This window comes from Tinamus guttatus, unplaced genomic scaffold (genome assembly GCF_059628265.1).
Source record: "Tinamus guttatus ecotype Peru unplaced genomic scaffold, ASM5962826v1 Tinamus_guttatus_pri_ptg000046l, whole genome shotgun sequence".
Taxonomy (NCBI): Eukaryota; Metazoa; Chordata; class Aves; order Tinamiformes; family Tinamidae; genus Tinamus; species Tinamus guttatus.
The window spans coordinates 1,471,649-1,489,663 of NW_028288580.1; the positions used below are offsets into that span (position 1 = coordinate 1,471,649).

An 18,015-nucleotide genomic window follows, 5' to 3' on the forward strand; every position below is an offset into this window, starting at 1 on the left:
GATATATATCTACACAGAGAATGATATGATCATATAGACTCACATTTGATCATATCAACATTTATTATTTCTGACAAGGTATTATAATCAAGGTAGTTGAACCTTCCTCAAAGCTCTTGCTTAGATCAAGTACCAGATGCTAAACTCTAACTAAACCTTTGGATGATACAGAAACAATCTGTGCAAGTGTAGCAATTTTGATTCAGAAAGTTGTTTTTAAAAGCAGTATTTACAAAGATAATTTTTAAATTCAGTGATTAAATTAAGACTGTAGTCTTTACATTCCAAAGACCTGATCATTTCTTTTATTTTGGCATTTTTCTCTCCTCTCCCCATTTCCCCTCCCTACCACAAGCATTAGCCAGTGTTTAAATTAAGCCATCACAATTAACACTCTTCAAAACAAACAGTAAGTTATTTGCTTTGTGAGGAAAAAAAAGAAGGCAACGCTAGAACATTACTCAAGAGATTCCATAAATCCCTAAATGACTTACACAGCTTCTGGAATTTGGGAGGAGAAATAGTGGGGAGAGGAGATGTTTACCCCTTGACTTTATTTTATCTGAGCTTCACTTACAAAAAGCTCCTGGTACTTTCCCCAACATTTCTGCACCTCCTTCCTCTGGCACGTATGGTTCAGTATATAAATTATTTAAGGAAAATGTCAAATCTAAACCCCCACAGTAAATAAACTCTTATGCTCTTATGAAAACCACTGATTTCTTACCATTTAAGACTTACTTGACTAGGCATTTTTTTAGGATTTAGAAGTTAAATGAGAGGAGTCTTACAAAACTTTGCTGTTTTATCTTTGTAACAGTGTCACACAAATGAAATCTAGAAGAAATCTTTTTCAGTGTTACTTAAGTTTTTGCATACATTCTACTACCAGTAAGTCATAACCATATAGGCTGTGTGATAAACAGAACTGTATAAGCTTTTCTGCATTTTCTAGTGCTTCTATGAGCATGGTGACTTTAATGAGTTTAGATGGAAAATATAATCTCTTTAAGTCCTCACTCTAAACAATAGGCAAACCCTCTAGTTTTTCCCCTTTTTTGGATGGAGTTTTATCATCCATTGCTACTGGATTTCTTCTGGATAGCTTTAGACCAGGGGTTGTCAAGACTGTCTCTCTTTGCTTCCATCTTGTATTTCAAATTCCAGGTGGTCTGCTGGAAGAGCTCACCATTTACCTCCATGCTGCAGTTGGCCAAAGGCTTTTCTTGCTGGTCAGTTTTGGAAAGTCAAAATACGGAGTGCTTGCCTAGGTCGGACTGGTGCTAATCAGAGGATGGAGCGGAACCAAGGCGGTTCAATGCGGAGTTTGGGCTGACTTGTTTTCATGCTGGGCTCAAGATGGAGCCATCTCGGATGGTTCGGGAATCTGGGTGGGGAGTGGTAGCTGATTCCCTGCCAGAGTCTCTTAACAGCAAAGATATAGGAGAGAAATTGAGAGAACGAAAAGGAGACTCGTGGCTGAATGCAGGGAATTTCCATGTCCCTCAAGGGTGGTATTGTTCAGTGAATTTATGACAGCTGACAGAGAAGTAGAACTTGCTGAAGAATTGTTTGAAGGTGTTGGACTTGTTCCATTGGGATCACAGTAAATCTGGAATGTGCAAAAAAAATGCAGAAGAGTAAATTATTGATCAGAACCAGTAACCTGGTAGTAACGAACAATGTGCAGCAGCCCTCACCATGCTGCTCAGGCACACCACAGAAGCAATTGCTCATGCCTCTCACCGTGCAGTTAAAGACACTTCGAACTCCACAGATGGAACTTAATAGATCTAAAATTTCTAAGCTACCACTAGTGTTACACCACCATATCAAAGCTCTGCATTAAAAATAAAAAATTAAAATAGAGAAATAGGTTCCAGTCAAAAACTCACACAAAGAAGTAAAATATAAAGGATCAAAAGACAACATTTTTAGAATAAAAATTAAGGCAGCTGAATGAATTCATTCTCTTTGCAGATTAATTTAAACAAAAATGAGGAAGTGAAAGGGAAGAGTCTGTGGATGGGCCGTCTCCTGGGCTGGGTTCGGAATTCAAATAAAGCAATGGTGGGGTTAATGTAAGTAGACTTGCTACTTCAGCCTCTCTAGTCTCTTATCTTGCTATCGTGGAAGGCAAGGGTAGAACTTAAGAAAACAAAGCAACTACGTTGATTAAATCATAGCCTATTAGTTTTGCCATGCTGACATTTAAAAAAAAAAAAAAGTACAATATTAGCAAATAAAAGATTGATGCTATCAGAAAGCAAAAAATCAAGAGTACATTTCCTCCTACAATCCTGGCTAGAAAAGCAAGCAGAACAATTGGATCCCTACACAACCTGTGCATCAAGTTACTTCCTACACACACCCAGGAAAAGCTTCAGAGCTAAGTAAGAGGTTTTTTCTTCCAGTAAAAGAGCAGGTGCTGAGAGGAGGGGGGAAGAGCAGAGAATCCTACACCTGCTCCTCACAAGTCAGCAGTTTAGCAAGCCTGACTTCAGCTGCACAGCACAAGCTTGTGTTATACAAGCTCCATTAAGTTAAACTGGCTCTACCAGAGAATATTTAAGTTAAAATTACATTTAAAAAAAAAAATAAAGAGCCACTAACTTAATAAACAATCCTCTCCACTAAAGTATTCTTATTGCCTGATTTTTCTTGTGTTACCACAAATACGTAAAAAAAAAATACAGTCCCTCAATACTGAAGCATAAAGTCAATATTAAATTTATTCTAATACTGCATGAGCATTTTCTGCTGCAAAAAATGTACATCATAGGAAAAACACCAGAATGGAAGCTTTTGGTAGCTAGCATTTTTGGCAACTGGGAATATATTGGAAATAGTCAAGGACTGCAGGATTCAAAAAAGTATTAAAATAAAATCACTGTGTAGCAGTTTGTCACAACCAGCAAGAAAGCAGCCAACACTGGACTGCAGAGTTAATATCCTGCAAGGCAGCTACAAGAAGAGGTCGCAAGCCGCACTGTTTTCTGAGCCAGTCTCTATATCATTTCTCCTGCAGTATTTCACACTTGGTTACTTTTAAAGTTTTCTTATTTCTGCACACCGACCCCAGGGGTTTCGAACACAAACCCTGGGCTTTGGCGGGGTGCGTTCCTCTCTCCCGTTCCTTCCTTTGGAAGGGGCAGGAGCTGGGAGCCAAGCCCCAGGGCGCGGGTCCCCGCGCACAGCGCAGACCCCGCTGCGGCGCTCGCCGCGGGCCCTGGCGAGACTCCGCGGGGCGCAGCGGAGGCGGCGCAAAGGGAAAACCCATTCCCGAAAATCGAGGGGCACAAAGGCGGGCTCGGCATGGCGGCCGCGCCCACCCGCCCGCCAACGGCCGCGGCCCTCACGGGCGGCCGCTCCCGCCTCACCTGCGAGGGGACGAGGAGCGCCAGGAGCAGGAGCCCCAGGCCGAGCCGCGCCGCCAGCGCCGTCCCCATCGCCCGTGTGGTCGCCGTCGTGGCCGCGCTCTCCTGCCCCCGCTGCTGCCGCCACTGCGAGTGCGAGCGGGCGGGATACGCCGCCCCGCCGCGCCCGCGCTTTTTATGGCAGCGCCGCGGCCCCGCCGCCTTCGCTGCCCTCCTCCCGCTCCTCCTCCTCCGCCCCTGCCCGCGGCGCGGGCCCCTGCGACGCTCCGCGCCCGCTCCCCGAAGCGGGGCCCGGTGCCGCTCGCCTCAGGAGCAGGCGGCAGGGGCCGCGGCATCGGGATAACCCGAACCGGGAGCGCTTTCAGCTCCCCGCGGCAGCTTCGGCTCCCGTGTTCAGCCCTGGGGATCACGGCTGGCCGTGGCAAGTTAGAGCGTCTGAGGTGCCTTAAGATCAAAGCTGGGATCACTGAAAATCAAGGAGTAATAAACAGAGTAATAAACTCTCTTTTTTTTTTTTTTTTTTTTTTTTTTCCCCCATTCCCACTGCTCTGTGTATCTCTGAGCTCTGAAGGTACCTCTGTAAAACGCAGGATAACACCAGGGTCTTGTAAGGAGATGTAAATGTACATTGCGTTAAGACCATTATTATACCACATATTGCGTTATTGGCACTTCAATAATTACAGGGAAGAATGGGGACTTTTTTACTAAAAATATTATATAGACTCTTCTGTTAACAGCTTTTTAAATTGAGAGAAAGGCAGAGATTTTGAAAGAGCTGGCAGAAATTATAAATTACTGAAATCATATAACTATGTTGGGTTTATGTTTTGAGAACCTAAAATTTGCCTTTCTGAAATATGTCTGAAACACTAACAGCAAACAAGGACATCCACTAGCAACAAGAGAGAAGTCCAAGATTTTCTTTGGGATTTTTGTCATTGGAAATGACAACTACAAGGCCTGCAATCCGATATATTTTTGCAACCAACTCTCCCCATTCAGGAAAGCTGGAGCAATCGTGATCCCTCCTGAACGTATAAATCATCATTAACTCCAAAATCTTTCCTTTCTTCAACTAAAATCTACAGTGAAGCCTGTAAAAGATGTGCCTGAGCAAGGGACAGAGCCAGAGACCAAGGCCCTCTACGCGGATTTTTCTACAGCAGTGAGAAATACTGCAATGGAGCTGAGACGTATATAGTGAAGCACTGCTATCTGGTGGCCAAAAGGCACTCTGATTTTTGGAGTCTGCCAAAAGGGAAGCATTCCCCCTCAAAACAGCCAAGGGTCCTTTGCTGTCAGCATGCTATATGAGCTTCCAGAATGCTGAGATTTGTTGAATATTTCTGTTAAATCACAAATTTCCTGCTTCCATTACATTTGTAAGACAGAACAGTCCTCAGCACCACTTAAATGAATAACACTGTGTGAAGAAAAAAGAAAGAAAAAAAAACTTAAGAAAGGAAAAAGAGCTAAAACTCTTTCAGTCTTTCAGATGAAATATAGGCTTATCTGTATATGCCAGTGATAACTTTTAAGTTGAACCAAGTTTGCAGCAGACATAACCTCCAATCCAGTGATCAGAAGCAAAAACCATGCTGCTTTGTATAATGTGTTAGCAAACAAGTTCAGTTAAAATGACTAGCATAAAAAATAGTCATATATAAAAGGAAACAGATTTCTCAGAAGCCATCTCAGAGGCTAATAAGTAATATATTTAAATTCAGACAAGCTTCTGCGAAATAACTGTTAGTCAGATCACTGAGGGGAGTTCCTGAGAACTAATCTTGACTTTACCATCTATCCTTGCTCTTTAGCTGTCAGACTTGCTCTATATAAACTTAAATATTTTGAGAGCCTACACTCCTAAATCACTTAGACAGGTTTGTGAAATTTCTAATGCTACGTTTCAAAGAAGAAATGGTTTCTTTTGTACCTATATCTGATGCAAAAAGCATCAGGCTGCTTAATTGTGGGTACATGGTTGTGGAAGCAAGCAAAGCCAAGATTCCCAGTCTTGGGATGAAAAACATGGAAATTTAAGCAAAAGTGAGATTATGATTCTAGAAGCAGACACTCAAGTAGAAATGTTTAGGGATTGCTGCTTTAATACCAAAAGATTTGACTTCCAGGCTAACTTCAAGGAATGGTGTCAGCAAGCGCAATTTGGTATGGCTTTAGGTATGCTCGAAAGGACACCTTTCCCACAGGTCAAACCAACTCTTGGCCTACAAATAAATTAAATGGTAGCAGAGACTGTTTCTTTGGCCTCGAGGCTGGCTAGTATGTCTTGGCACGTCCATACCGTTAAATTCTCTTAGCCTCCAGAAAAGGAAGACTGAATCTAACCCCTCTGTGGGTGTCTGTGGCCTGGCCTAACCCCTGAATCATGAGCAGAAATTGCTTGGGATTGCCAGACTGACAGGGTCTGTGCCAAAACCACACCAGAGATTTCCTTTAATTCATGAAACTTAACAACAGATAACAGGTCTATAGACTATGAGACATTCCTCTCATTCTAAGACAGACATCTGAAAGAGACGACTCTCACCCTGGAGGCACCTACATCCCTATCAACAGACTCTAGAAGCTTAGCTCAAACATTTGCCACTACATTTTTTTTTTTCTCATTTTGAGGAACAGGTCCGGTTCTTTCAACCTTTCTTCATAGATTTCCTAAACCTCTTTGCATTTTTATTCCTTTTCTTTCTACTCTCTCCAGTCTGTCTTCAACTTCATTATATCGTTTTGTCCACAGTCTATTGTGTCCACGCTCCAGCGTACTCCAGCTGAAAATTCAGCTTACAGCAATTCTGTTGATGCAGCTTGGAAATAAATTTATCGCTTTAGCAGCAGCAGCCTTGTAATGTTTGTGGTCTGATGCAATTTTGAGATCGTTTTGATGCATTTCTTAAACATAGATGCAATATTAGCACATTTACAGTCTCCTTGAGTTTCCCTAGCATTGTATAATTTATAACTAATTATAATTAGTGGAGCAAAATTCTTCTTACCATGTCTTGAGCACTAGCTCTAAAGCCTGTGATTTCTGCTCTCAACAAGAGATTCTGCATCAGTTCACTTACCAATGGGCTAAAAAAACTTAGTTACCCTGATGTTATGCTAGCATTTCATTCTGTTTCTTTCAAAAGAAGTGTTAAAATGTTCACTGAAAATCTCTGCATCCTGAATAATCATCATTTACTCATCACCCTCCCAATTACGCATCATCATTTATTTGTGACTTTTTAAGATTTCTTTTTATCCATGACATATTTCACTTTTTTTTTCTTTTAGCTATCCATACCAAGTATTTTTTTTCTGATAACAGTGGATGCCTTTATCTTCTCTTTGGAAGTATGAAAAATCATAACTAGCAACTTGAATCTATTTTTTTCTATTCTCCTTTTCTCTTTGTTACAGTTTGCTTATTTTTTATCTTTAATGACTGCCTTCTCTTTGTTGCTGGGCAAGGCAGATTTTCACCCACAGTAATACAAAGGTTCTTCTATATAAAAAGGGGGCTGCCTTAAGGAATAGCTAGTTTTAAAATTAATTTCTGCTCTTGCTTCTTAATTGAAATAGTCTAGGTGCTTGGCATCTTGAAAGGCTTACTGTTCTGTGACCTTTTCTGGCTAAATTCTGTTTTGGTTATGGGAGAGGCAGGAAGAGTGAGTGAGAAAATGAGAATGATATGAAGCATGGAGTATTCTGATAAACAGGAACTAAAAGAGTTGGGGCTGTTTGTTAGAAAAGACAAAATAAGAACAAATACGATCAAATGATGAACAAGAGCATACAGACGAACAAGATTTAGATGGCAGGTCATCGGCTCTTGTTATTTCATATTTGGAGAAAAAGGGAACGGTCAAGGAGTTGAAAAGATTAGACTGCTAAAATATCATAATAAAATATCATGGATCATTTGACTGTTAGGACTTCATGCATTTCTGAAATGGTGAACTCATAGCTATGGGATGTCATTAGGCACCATGCAGAGAAGGACCCGTCATTTAGCAGTGGGAATATCTGGAGTTTAAGTAGCAGGTATTGCAAAGACACACTGCCACGGAAGACAGGCCATCCTGGCCTCCCTCTGCATTTTCATGCACTTGCTTTTATGCCTCTGGACATTGTGAAAGAATGAGGTGGCCTCAAGCCAAACAATCTGCTTATATACGATATTCCATCCAGCCCAATTACACCTCTAATTACACCAAGGTGTATAGAAGCGTGGAGATGCATTTCTGCTTCCTAATGCAGCATGTTCTTAAATGATAATGAAGAGAACCTTGTCCTTTGGCCAAGGGGAAACTGCACTGCTCTGAGCAGCCTTTTCTGCTCTTAAAAACACAGGGGAAAAAAAAGTAGATAGAGAAAAATCTCTAATTGTACACAGGTGGAGGAGCAATCTATATTCCTTCATTGGAAATTAATTATGTTAGTCTTGCAAGCATACATCTTGAATTAGTTACTATCAAATAGAGAAGAGGACATTATATTCTAAATAGCAAAGCAATCAATTTGAAATAAACACAGAAGTAAACAAATAATTCACACTAATTAACATTTGCTCACCAAGTGTGTAGTTGTTACAGCTAATAAGTAAAATGCAAATAACAAATGCTTAATTGGTCACTTTTCCTCTTTATTGTATTTGCTCTCTGCAGCTAGCAGTAGCTGGATAAATCCTAGAGCCAGCAGGGCTTGAGCTTGTTCACTGCAGAATGACTGAAGGGGTTTAGTCTGTCTTAGAAAACAGCATATTAACTTTTTCCTACATGGAAGTCACTGTATTTTAGATAACTGGCAAAGAAGAGAAAGTAAATGAAAAAACAACAAATCTCCCTGCAAACCTCTCCTGGTCTGGGAAGTTCAAGGAAGAGCAGTGGAGGTGTTGGGGCCTTTCCCTCTAGGCAGCTGGGCTGAATCCAGTCCAGGCTGACTGAAGGAAGCGACTTACAACTTTGCTGCCTTTTGTTTAATATCTGCCCTTGCACTGATTTTCTCTATCAAGAAAGCTGTTAATTTTGGGTCCTGGTGGGTCACTGTGCTCTGATTTATTAGGGTGGCCTCTATCAGCTTCTTTAGTGCAGGTCAGAGCAGTCTGACCTGCCCATCCCCATCTTCTTTCTGGTTATGGCTCAACGTAGCTTTCCACTACAGACGTAAGCAAAACTACTGGGATATTGAGAAGGGTGTACAAACAAATAAAAAATGTTACTTTAGTGGCTGTACCTCCATCGTTTAAAGGAATATAAAACAATAGCTGAAACTCAACTACCTCACCTTTGTGTTTGTTATCTATCTGTAACGTCTAAGATGAGGCTACAGAACACGCAGGAGATTTAGCTCATTATTTGAATGAGCTCTGTGAGGCCTCGGTCACTTCAGAAGAGGGTTTCTGTGTGCAAGACTGGATGTAAGCAACAAGCAAGAGAAATAAAAACATCTAAAAGGTAAAAACAGGCACACATTCCTGGAAGAGATGAACTGGCAGTCAGGGAGGTGTAGCTCATTATCCAAATGAACATGGGCAGCCTTAACGGAGGCGCTCACGCAGGGACACTCTGTTTCCCAGGCGGTAACAACACCAGGGGACATTGGTGAATCACCTCACTGGGGCACTTCGAGACGAGCAGTGTCACCTGAAGGGCAGGTGGCTCCAAAAAGGCGATGCTGAAGCTAAAACTGTGGCACGGACAATCTGGTGAGATGTGAAATTTACGTTGTTAGGGTTATCGCTCCTGACAGGGCTGGAATGACAACATGGTGCTCCTGGCTTGCTCTCCTGAAGCAGCCAGCAGCCACGGAGCTGCAGCTGCCCCTTGACCGACCTTACAGAGAAACAGAGCTGCTGGGGCAGGGGAAAAAAAAAAAAAAAGCATAGGAGAGGGAAGGGAATTCTTGATTAAAGAGTCCAACGTACAGATCAAATGTTATCGAGAATTTTCTCTCACAGCTATAAAAATAAAAACTCTAGTCTCCTTGTGAGACTGGTCACAATGACGGTGGATGTCATAGGGAGTGTATCAATATATGCAAAATGAAAATCATAAATAGGATTAGACTCTCTAGACAGGATAAGACTCCATGGGGGGAAAAAAAATGAAGAAAGGTATGAGAGTAACTATGAGATGGAGAGTATATCTTGATCAGACTAACTTGTCACTCAAACTTCAGAAGGCTTCATGGAGCGCTACTCTCTCTTGGCAAAGCCAACATTTTTGCCTTATGTTGCTGTGGTGTCATATGATTTGGAAAGCGAAACAGACAAACAGACAAACACAGAAAAAGCATCTCAGTGCCCTACAGAATGTCAGTGTCAAGAACGCCACCCGCTTTTTGAATGTTTCCTGGCATGTTTTTTTGGAGGAAGCTCCTGCGAGCCCAGCCTGAGCTTGCGGGTGCTCTGAGCAGGAGCTATTTACTGCCATCTAACGGTAAACTGGGAGGACAGAGAAATTAAGATGGACTTTGCTCGTTATGCAGGCTGAACGTTTTGGCTGTAATTGAAGAAAGAGTAATAAGCATTATTTTCATTTTTGCAATTTTTTGGTCGTAAAAAAAAGCGTTGCCTGACCCAGGCTGGGAGCTGCCAAGGGCTCATGCCGCTGGAATACAGATGTTCCGGAGGAGAGGTTTAGTGACCCACAGGGGAAGGAAGCCCTGGTGACTAGGGGACCCCTGTGGCACTGAAGTCCCTCCGCAAGCTGGAGCTGAGCGAATACTGGTGGGAGCCCCAATGAGGAGACAAGACAGGAACGCGGGGTATCTTCTAACTAGCACATCCAGAGCTGCCGGCTACGATCGGGGGCGGCAGCAGCGGCGACAGGGCTGAGATCCCCGCTGGAGCTGGGCAGTGACGAGGTCGGGTGCGCGAGGCCTCCCCGGGACACCGCGGTGACCCGTCTCTGTGGCCGCAGATGGACCCGTTTGCCTGCCGCGCCGCACTCCGTCCTTTCCGCAGATCCTAAGGCCTGCCGGGAAGGCGACCTGGCTCTGGGGATCGTTTTCTGCGTTCCGAGGCGCCGCTCTACCCGCGTACGTTAAGAACATGAAGGACAGGGAGGCGCTACGCGGTTCTGCCGCCTTCCGCACCCGCTCAGCGCAGCGGGCCGGGATGAGGGATCCGGCACCGCGGCCGCTGCCCGGCCCGGCCCGGCCCGCTCCGCCGAGCCCCGGCAGGGGGCGCCGCGCGGCGGCGGCTCCGCCCCCGGCCTGGAGCGGCGGCGCGGGGACGGGAGCGGCGGGCCGGGCCGAGGCGCCGGGCGGCGGCAGGTAACGGCGCCGCGGCCGGGCCGGGCCGGGCTGGCGGCTCCCCGCGGCGCGGCGGGCGGCAGAGCCGGGCCGGGCCGGGCCGGGCCGGGCCGGGCCGGGCCGCAGCTCCAAGGTCGCTGCGCCCGCGCTGCGCAGCCCGGGCCGCGGGCGGAGGAGGTTTGGCCGCCGCGGCGGCCCGTCCCGCTGGCGGAGGCGGGTAACGGCCGACCGGCCTCCGCGGTGCTGGCGCCCGGCGCTGCCGCGGCTGGAGGCGGGCGCGGGGCTCCCCTCCGCGCCCGGGAGCAGCTAGGCCGGGCCGCTTCCCGTGCACAAGCATATGGATGTGCGTGCACACGTGTGCGTGTGCGCCCTGCTCCTGCACGAGTGCCGCGCCGAGCGCCCTAGGGCGGCTGTGCCCCTTCGTGGGGGCTTCCGCGGCGCCAATGTAAAGTTCACTCCCACTTGGGAACGCAGCCCGGCCAGGGCTCTCGGCCTCTGGATTCGGTTTCCCTGTTGTGCCCAGAGCATAAATCTGCTCCACGCACGAGTTTAACCATAGGAAGGAACCGGCCTCGGGCTTTCGGGCGTGCAGAAACCCGAGCCCTCCCTCACAGAGGAGTATTGTGTGTTTCAGGCTATGCTATGACCGGCTTCAGACTCTCCATCGCTGCTTTTAGAAAACTGAATGTCTGTTTTGGACTGTGGGAGAAATTCCCCCCTTCCAGGCTGTGTCCTTCGTGGCGGAGGAGCATCCCCTGCAGCTGTCAGGCCCGCCCCGTGAGCTACGTAAGGCATCCCAGCCTGTCCCCAGCAAGGCCGAGCACGCTAAGGCTTTCTCCAGAGTGTGTCTTGGTACTTCCTCTGCGGAACAAAAGCAGCAAGAGCTCCAAAAGGAATAAACAAACACTACAGGAAGAGGAAGAGGAGGAAGAGGAAGAGGAGGAAGAGGAAAGTGATATAGAAGAGGAATTTGATGATGACTCCAACATAGTAAAAGATTACAAGGATCTTGAGAAAGTAGTGCAGTCCCTTCGATACGATGTAATCATGAAATCTGGTCTAGACATTGCAAGAAAGTAAGTATGGAGGAAGCATGTTGGCCTGCAGGTGAGCAGAGTGTCCTGCAGCTCAGAGCTACCCTTGCGGTTGCTGGAATAGCTCAGCGCTTGTGTTTGGGGTAGCTCTTTCGACTACACAAAAATAGCTTGAGGATGTACGTATGTTTCGCACGCGTGGGATGTTTTTGTTTGTTTCACCTTCTCTACCTGAGGCTTCCTGTTTTCTGTCTTTCAACTGTCATTGCTGTCCGCAATATTTCTAAGCTTGCATTTTCTATCACTTACTATTTAAATAAAAAAACATACAATACTGTAAGTAGTAATACAAAAAAATCTGAGAGTGAAGGGATAAAATAATGTGCTGTTAAATGGCTGTAGAAATAGGTGAAGTATAAACTTAAAATGCCAGCTCAACCAGATATATGTGCACTCTAAAAATATATCATGATGTCTAATCTAATGCAACGTACAAAAACTTTATATTACAGCATAGTAACAGTACTGCTTAATCCTTCAAAAACGATTGCACTGACTGGTGCAGGAGAGGGGACATTATCTGTTGGATATTTAGGAGACAAGTCTTCAGAAACAGATTTTTATTGCCTGCAGCTGTGGCACAGAAGGCCCACAGTAAATTGTTGCATTTAATACCTGTGGCTTTACATCCAGTGCTGTCCTAAGGTAAATGTGTCCTCTGTGCACAAACCAGGCTGGGGAAGTGTGTCTTGCACACGAGCAAGGTTGTTGGGCGTGCGTAAAGAAACACATTCGCTTGCTTTGCTGCGCACTGTAAATGCAATAAAAACCTTGTTTTCCTTCAGTAAAGTAGAAGATGCATTCTACAATAATGAACTCAGGCTGAACGGAGAAAAACTGTGGAAGAAAAGTCGAACTGTAAGACTTTTTAAAATCGTTAATACTTCTGATAGGGTGTGAGAGGATGGCTGCGGCCTGGCCTCTTCTGGCCGCCCTTGCGTGGGTGGGAAGCGCCCCGGAGCGGCCCTGGTGGGTGGTTGGTGCTGCTGAGCCCCGCTGGGCTCTGCGCTGCGAGCGCCGGGAGGCCCTGCCCGGCTCGGCGGGCCGGTGACGGGCCACGGACCCGGCCGCGGGGACCGGTGCCCGGCAGAGCGCCCGGGGGCAGGCGGCCGCGGCGGGAGGCTGCGTTCCCCATCCCCTCGGTCGAGGGGCAGAACTGAAGCGGCACAGGAATGGCGGGGACCTGCTCTCCCTGGAAAGTCCTCACCACCGCCCCTTCTCTCTCTCTTTGCAGGTGAAAATTGGTGACACGCTGGATCTTATAGTAGGTGAAGACAAAGAAACAGGAACTGCTGTAGTTATGCGTGTTGTCTTAAAAAAAGTATCTGACAAGACTGAAAGCGAGAAATACAGAGTAATTCTGAGGCGCTGGAAAAACTTAAAAGTGCCCAAACAGGATGTGCTTAAGTAACAGGAGTTCGCGTGGTGGCATGAGACTTTTTTTGTAGAAGAGCTTATCATTTGTTGTTGAATATGAATTTTGGTTAAACAAAATGAGAGTGCCCTTTCTAAGGGCTTGCGCTAGTGTGTTGTGTGCCTCAATACGCCCGTGCTCTGCCTTTCCCTCTTGCCATTAGCTCTGTTTTGTGGCATCGTTGCAGGAGACAAGACCCAACTTTTACATTTCCAGTCTGTTTCGCCAAACAGAAGAGGTTATATGAAATGATTGAATAAAGGCTAATTTGATCACTGCTAAATTGCTGTCATTTTGTTAATTAATATTAAAGTTGTCATCATAAGCAGGATAAACTTCTTGGCTTTATCTCAAGACTTAGAAAATACTTACGTAAAATTATGATTATGTAAAATTCCTTTTTTTTTTTTTTAATTACTGATTTGATCCCGGTTAACGGCACCGGTTTGTGTTTACACACACTGCTGTTACAACAGAAGTACAAACAGGCACTGTTTGTGGTAGGAACCCGTGACGGGGACCGCAGGCTGAGATGCTGTCTGCTGTCGCAGAGGAGACGCAGCATGAGCACGAGTGGGCACTAGTGCTGTTTTTTACTGTTGGAGCGTGCGGAACAACACCAATCTCAGCTTCTGTCAAATGCCCGTTTCAGCTGGCAGTTGTGAGGATATTCGATCCTTGGGTGCTATAGAGACCCGAGCAAAGGTCAGGCAGCGCTGCTGTAAAACAGCTCGTGCCGCGTTGCTCCAAGGAAACGCTGTCACGTAGAACAGGCCCCTGTCGCACGGCTGTAGGGCTGCACAGAGGCTGCCTCCGCCACAGGAGACCGCCAGGTGTACGGAGAAGCTCTGGTCTGGAAAACTACCGTCCCTTTCGTGGCAGGGGCTCGGCGGGGTGCACTGCGGCGGTGCTCGCGCCTTCCCGCAGTGGGAACCACCAGCGCTGCCGGCCTGGTGCCACCCAGCAAAGCTGCGAGCGCTTCGGGACGGGGACTGCGTGGGCTGGGTTAAATGCAGCCTCCGGAAGGGCCTGCTCTGGTAAGGGGAGCAGGACAACACATCCAGCACCCGGGAGAATGTAGGGGAAATCTCGTTGCTCAGCACGTTTGACACAGGAAGGAGCAGAGGCAGGCTCACTCAATATCCTTGCCCAGAATGTGGCTTAACGCATCAGGCCAAAACCTTGGCTCTGAGCTCACAGGAAAGCTCATTAGGAAGTTCGGCAGGCAGGCGCTTCCTACGGAGAGCTGCCCCTCTCCTAGTGGTAACAGCCACCAAAGCCCCTCTTCACAGAAAGGCAAACAGGGGAGCAGGAGGCCATAGGGTGTACAGTGTCGACCCACCAGATAGGCCAGCACAGAGAGGGAAAAGAAAGGAAAACTTGGATGGTGGGTGAGAAAACCCGCTGCAAGTTCAGAATTGGAACGGCTGAAGGGAGACCTGTACCAATTTGCTTCACCAAAAAGTGAAGGCTTGACCTTCGTGGAGGTGCTTTTGTATGGGATAGATAGATAGGCTTGCAGGGTCCTGCAGGTCAAACACATGTCTTGGCCTCGCTGGCCACGAGTGATACCGGAGTCCACCTGCTACCACGCTCAAGTACTTGGTCAGTAAACGCGGCAGCATTAGATGAACAGAACTCCCTGTGATGGGTTGCTCCCGGCGCCTGAGGGGCCGTCACAACCCACATAGCAAGCACGCAGCAGGCGGGAGGCACCACACAGCTCTCCTCCCTGCTCCGGGCCACGAAGCGCGTTTCCGTGAGGCAGCAACGCTGCCGGGGTGGATCCCGCTCCCGGACACACAGGATGCGATGCCCGGGCAGCAGGGGAGCGTTTGAGAAGGCTTCTCCTCAGCCATGCTCTATGCGGGGGTCACACAGGGCCTTTTGGAATGCCTGAGGAGCAACTGGCAAGCACGCAGGGTGACTGTGCTGCCCAGACCTGCGCTGCCCTGACCTGCGTACCCAGCAACGCTGCATGCACAGGAGCAACGCTGCTTGCTGCGGTGCTGCCACAAGGAGGCCGCCTGCAAGACCCGCTGATCCTGGAAACGCAGGGAAATCCTCAGGAAGGATGGTCTGGCGAAGGAGGCAGGCTGGTCAGCTACGAAAGGCTTTTCTGTATGTGAACGCTGACTAGAAAAGACAGGATCTAGAACATGGCAAAAGGGAAGAGGAACGTGCTGGATAAAACATGGCAGCACAGGGGCAAATCTGCCAGTCAGATGAGGTGGGAGAGCAGATGCTCGGAACGCAGCAGGATGCGTGGGTTGTTAGGAGCGCTCCCGCCTCGCGCCAGCCTCCCGCTGCAGGCGGGGAGGGAGGAATTCCCCGCTCACCGACGGCTCAAAACAGCAGTCACAGGAGCTGTGACAAAGACACCTTGAAGTATTTTACTATTGATTTATTTTGTAAGAAATTAAGACTACTACTGGTGAGAAGTTTATGCAGATGGACTTTATAACAGAGGGGGTAAAAATGACGGGTTTGAAAGCACTGTGGGAATGAGAAATTTATCTTCCTATTTACTAAGATAAGGAATTAGGTAGGAAAGAAGGAAGACAAAGATGAGGATTTCTATGTGCCATGTGGAAAATTAAGAAAGGGAAGAAAAACATGATTCAGCTTGTCATTTGAAACAGCTTATAGCACATTTAAAACATATTGTTTCCCCCTAGAATCTTCACCAGAAACCTGACTACATTGGCCCCAGTAATAATGGAGAAAAATCAGGAAGGCAAACCAAGGAGGTAAATAAACTGGGTCAATGACACTGATGGAGTTTCTTTGATTTACTCAGGGGAAAGAAAAATAATTAAAAAAAAACAGATCCTGAATCCACTCTGCACATTTTCCCAGAGATTTTAAGTGCAGTCACCTGCAACATGCAGGGTAAGTAAAAGCACCTGTCGGCTCATGCTACATCCTCACTGCAGGCAAGCCTAAGGCATAGTGAATTTTTCAGATTTTTCGCATCCATTTAATCAATGAAACAAAACATAAATAAATAAAAAAAATCATCAGTAAAACCTGGGTCTCGTTTCCATGCTGCTTGTGACTGTAGAATCATGTTAGCCACTTTCAGAGCAAAACCAGACCCGCCTGTGCCTTTCGGCTGATTCTCACTGCTCTAGTCTGTAACATGAACATCAAACGACGACTGAAGAGAGACAAATGACGGATCCAGTAAAGATGTAGCTAGTAGCAGATCATATGCACTTAGAAAATGAGAAGAAGAAACAATGCAAACATTTCCAGGAACACAAAACGCCTTGGCAGCCGTGACACGTTCGCGTAGCGAAGCGGTTGCCTTCAAATGGAGATTTTGCTCTTGTCTGAAGAGTTGTCGCTCTGTTTGTGTCTGCCAAGCGCAGTCAGCTCCCCGGCAGAGGCAATGCCCTCCAACACGCGCTTCATCTGCCCTCCGGACCGTCCCAGAGTGGCCTTCACGGGCTCCTAAGGAAGCTTTGCACTTGTGTAAAATGGGTAAGACAAAAATATGGGCTCAAATGTATTATACTTTTTCTTTTAGGAGGCTGTTAGCAGCCAGTTACTCAATCCTTATCAAGGCTGATATAATCAAGTTATAATGAGCAGATATAGACACTTGTTATTCACCTTAGCAGGGATTATTGACCTGGTAAGTAACATTCATCCAAGAGGCCGCCAGTGTGTGGATGGTCACACAGGCTCCACGCTTCTTCAGTTAGTATCCAGCAATGTTCCCATCTCGGCCTCACTTTCAACAGGGCGCGTTTGTTACTTTAAAGACACTATTGTGAAAGACAGACTTTTTTTTTTCTAAACACTCACAAGGAACAAGGGTATTTTCCCTCACGTATTCTGTCTGACTGGCAAAGGTTATCTCAAAACCACACTTCATAGGAAAAAAGATCACTGCTTGTGTCACTCTACTCAAGCAATCACCAGACAACATTCCTCTTGTATAAAAATAATATACCTTTAATTTATTTACAAGGCGGACAAACCAGATGAAGTGGCTGGACTTCAGGTGCACTGGAAGGGCTTTCTTTAGGAGCTATGCTGCTGTTCGTATGACTGTATTTTCTTTCTATCAGTTATAAAACATACAATCAAACAAGAATCATGAAAGGCTTGTGGAGAGTGAGATTAAAGGAATGTACACAGTTATTAGAAACTAAGAGAAAAAAATGAGGATCTTTCCATACCCATTTTCAAAACGTCATTTTAAAAAGGTGAAAATCATCTTTTCACTACTTAGTAATAGGAAGGGATGGATTTTTTTTGACCTACCAAGACAGAGTAATTCAAAATATTGCAAAATGTCAACATTTAAACGCCAGTATGATTCAAATTTGCATGCCAGCTGGTAACATCGCCAATTGTACAAAAGTTCAATACATACTGAGATCTTCAGGGAGCTTTAACATCACTTAGTTGTAAAGCGCATTTGACATTAAGATAAGTAAGAGTAGATTATAGAGGAAACCCCCACTTCACATTTCTTACCTTCTGGTCAGCCATTTGCAACACCAAATTAAGAGGCTGTTACTCTTTTCTGTTATTTTGTATCTCTGATAAAAGTGCGTGTAAAATAAATTCACAGAGGTGCTATGTAGCATACAATTACAAAAGGTCTATGTTTCAGATACATTCAAGTTGCTGAATTTATGCACTAAAATGAAAGATAAGATGTAGACGTGGTATCAGTTGTTTATCTTTGGTAACATGTTTTCATTTTATTATAACCATTTTTTGCTCCGATATCCACTTTGTGCATGGTCTGCTATTATTTAAGCCAACAGGAAACATTTAAATGGATTTAAACAGTATCAGCTTATTATTTAGTACATTCATGACCTCATTCAATACATTCTTTGAGAAT

The 18,015-nt window shown here is 45.8% G+C and overlaps 2 protein-coding genes across 2 annotated transcripts; one reads left to right on the forward strand and one right to left on the reverse strand.

The window, feature by feature from the left end:
* Positions 1-1,382: 1,382 nt before the first annotated feature.
* Positions 1,383-3,495, reverse strand: CD24 (CD24 molecule). Its single transcript, XM_088538250.1, has 2 exons — positions 3,381-3,495; positions 1,383-1,612 (listed from the first exon to the last, which is right to left on the reverse strand). Exons 1-2 carry the CDS (start codon positions 3,447-3,449, stop codon positions 1,427-1,429), a joined length of 255 nt encoding a protein of 84 aa, XP_088394376.1. The 5' UTR covers positions 3,450-3,495; the 3' UTR covers positions 1,383-1,426.
* Positions 3,496-10,585: 7,090 nt separating this feature from the next.
* Positions 10,586-13,150, forward strand: MTRES1 (mitochondrial transcription rescue factor 1). The gene is made up of 4 exons (XM_088538260.1): positions 10,586-10,661; positions 11,275-11,716; positions 12,520-12,592; positions 12,969-13,150. Exons 2-4 carry the CDS (start codon positions 11,283-11,285, stop codon positions 13,143-13,145), a joined length of 684 nt encoding a protein of 227 aa, XP_088394386.1. The 5' UTR covers positions 10,586-10,661; positions 11,275-11,282; the 3' UTR covers positions 13,146-13,150.
* The last annotated feature ends 4,865 nt before the right edge of the window (positions 13,151-18,015 follow it).

Coding starts and splice junctions, on each gene's coding strand:
- CD24 (XM_088538250.1), bottom strand. CDS start 3,449: ATGGGGACGGCGCTGGCGGCGCGGCTCGGCCTGGGGCTCCTGCTCCTG. Junction 1,613..3,380: donor CGCTCCTCGTCCCCTCGCAG/GTGAGGCGGGAG, acceptor TGCACATTCCAG/ATTTACTGTGATCCCAATGG.
- MTRES1 (XM_088538260.1), top strand. CDS start 11,283: ATGACCGGCTTCAGACTCTCCATCGCTGCTTTTAGAAAACTGAATGTC. Junction 11,717..12,519: donor GGTCTAGACATTGCAAGAAA/GTAAGTATGGAG, acceptor GTTTTCCTTCAG/TAAAGTAGAAGATGCATTCT. Junction 12,593..12,968: donor TGTGGAAGAAAAGTCGAACT/GTAAGACTTTTT, acceptor CTCTCTTTGCAG/GTGAAAATTGGTGACACGCT.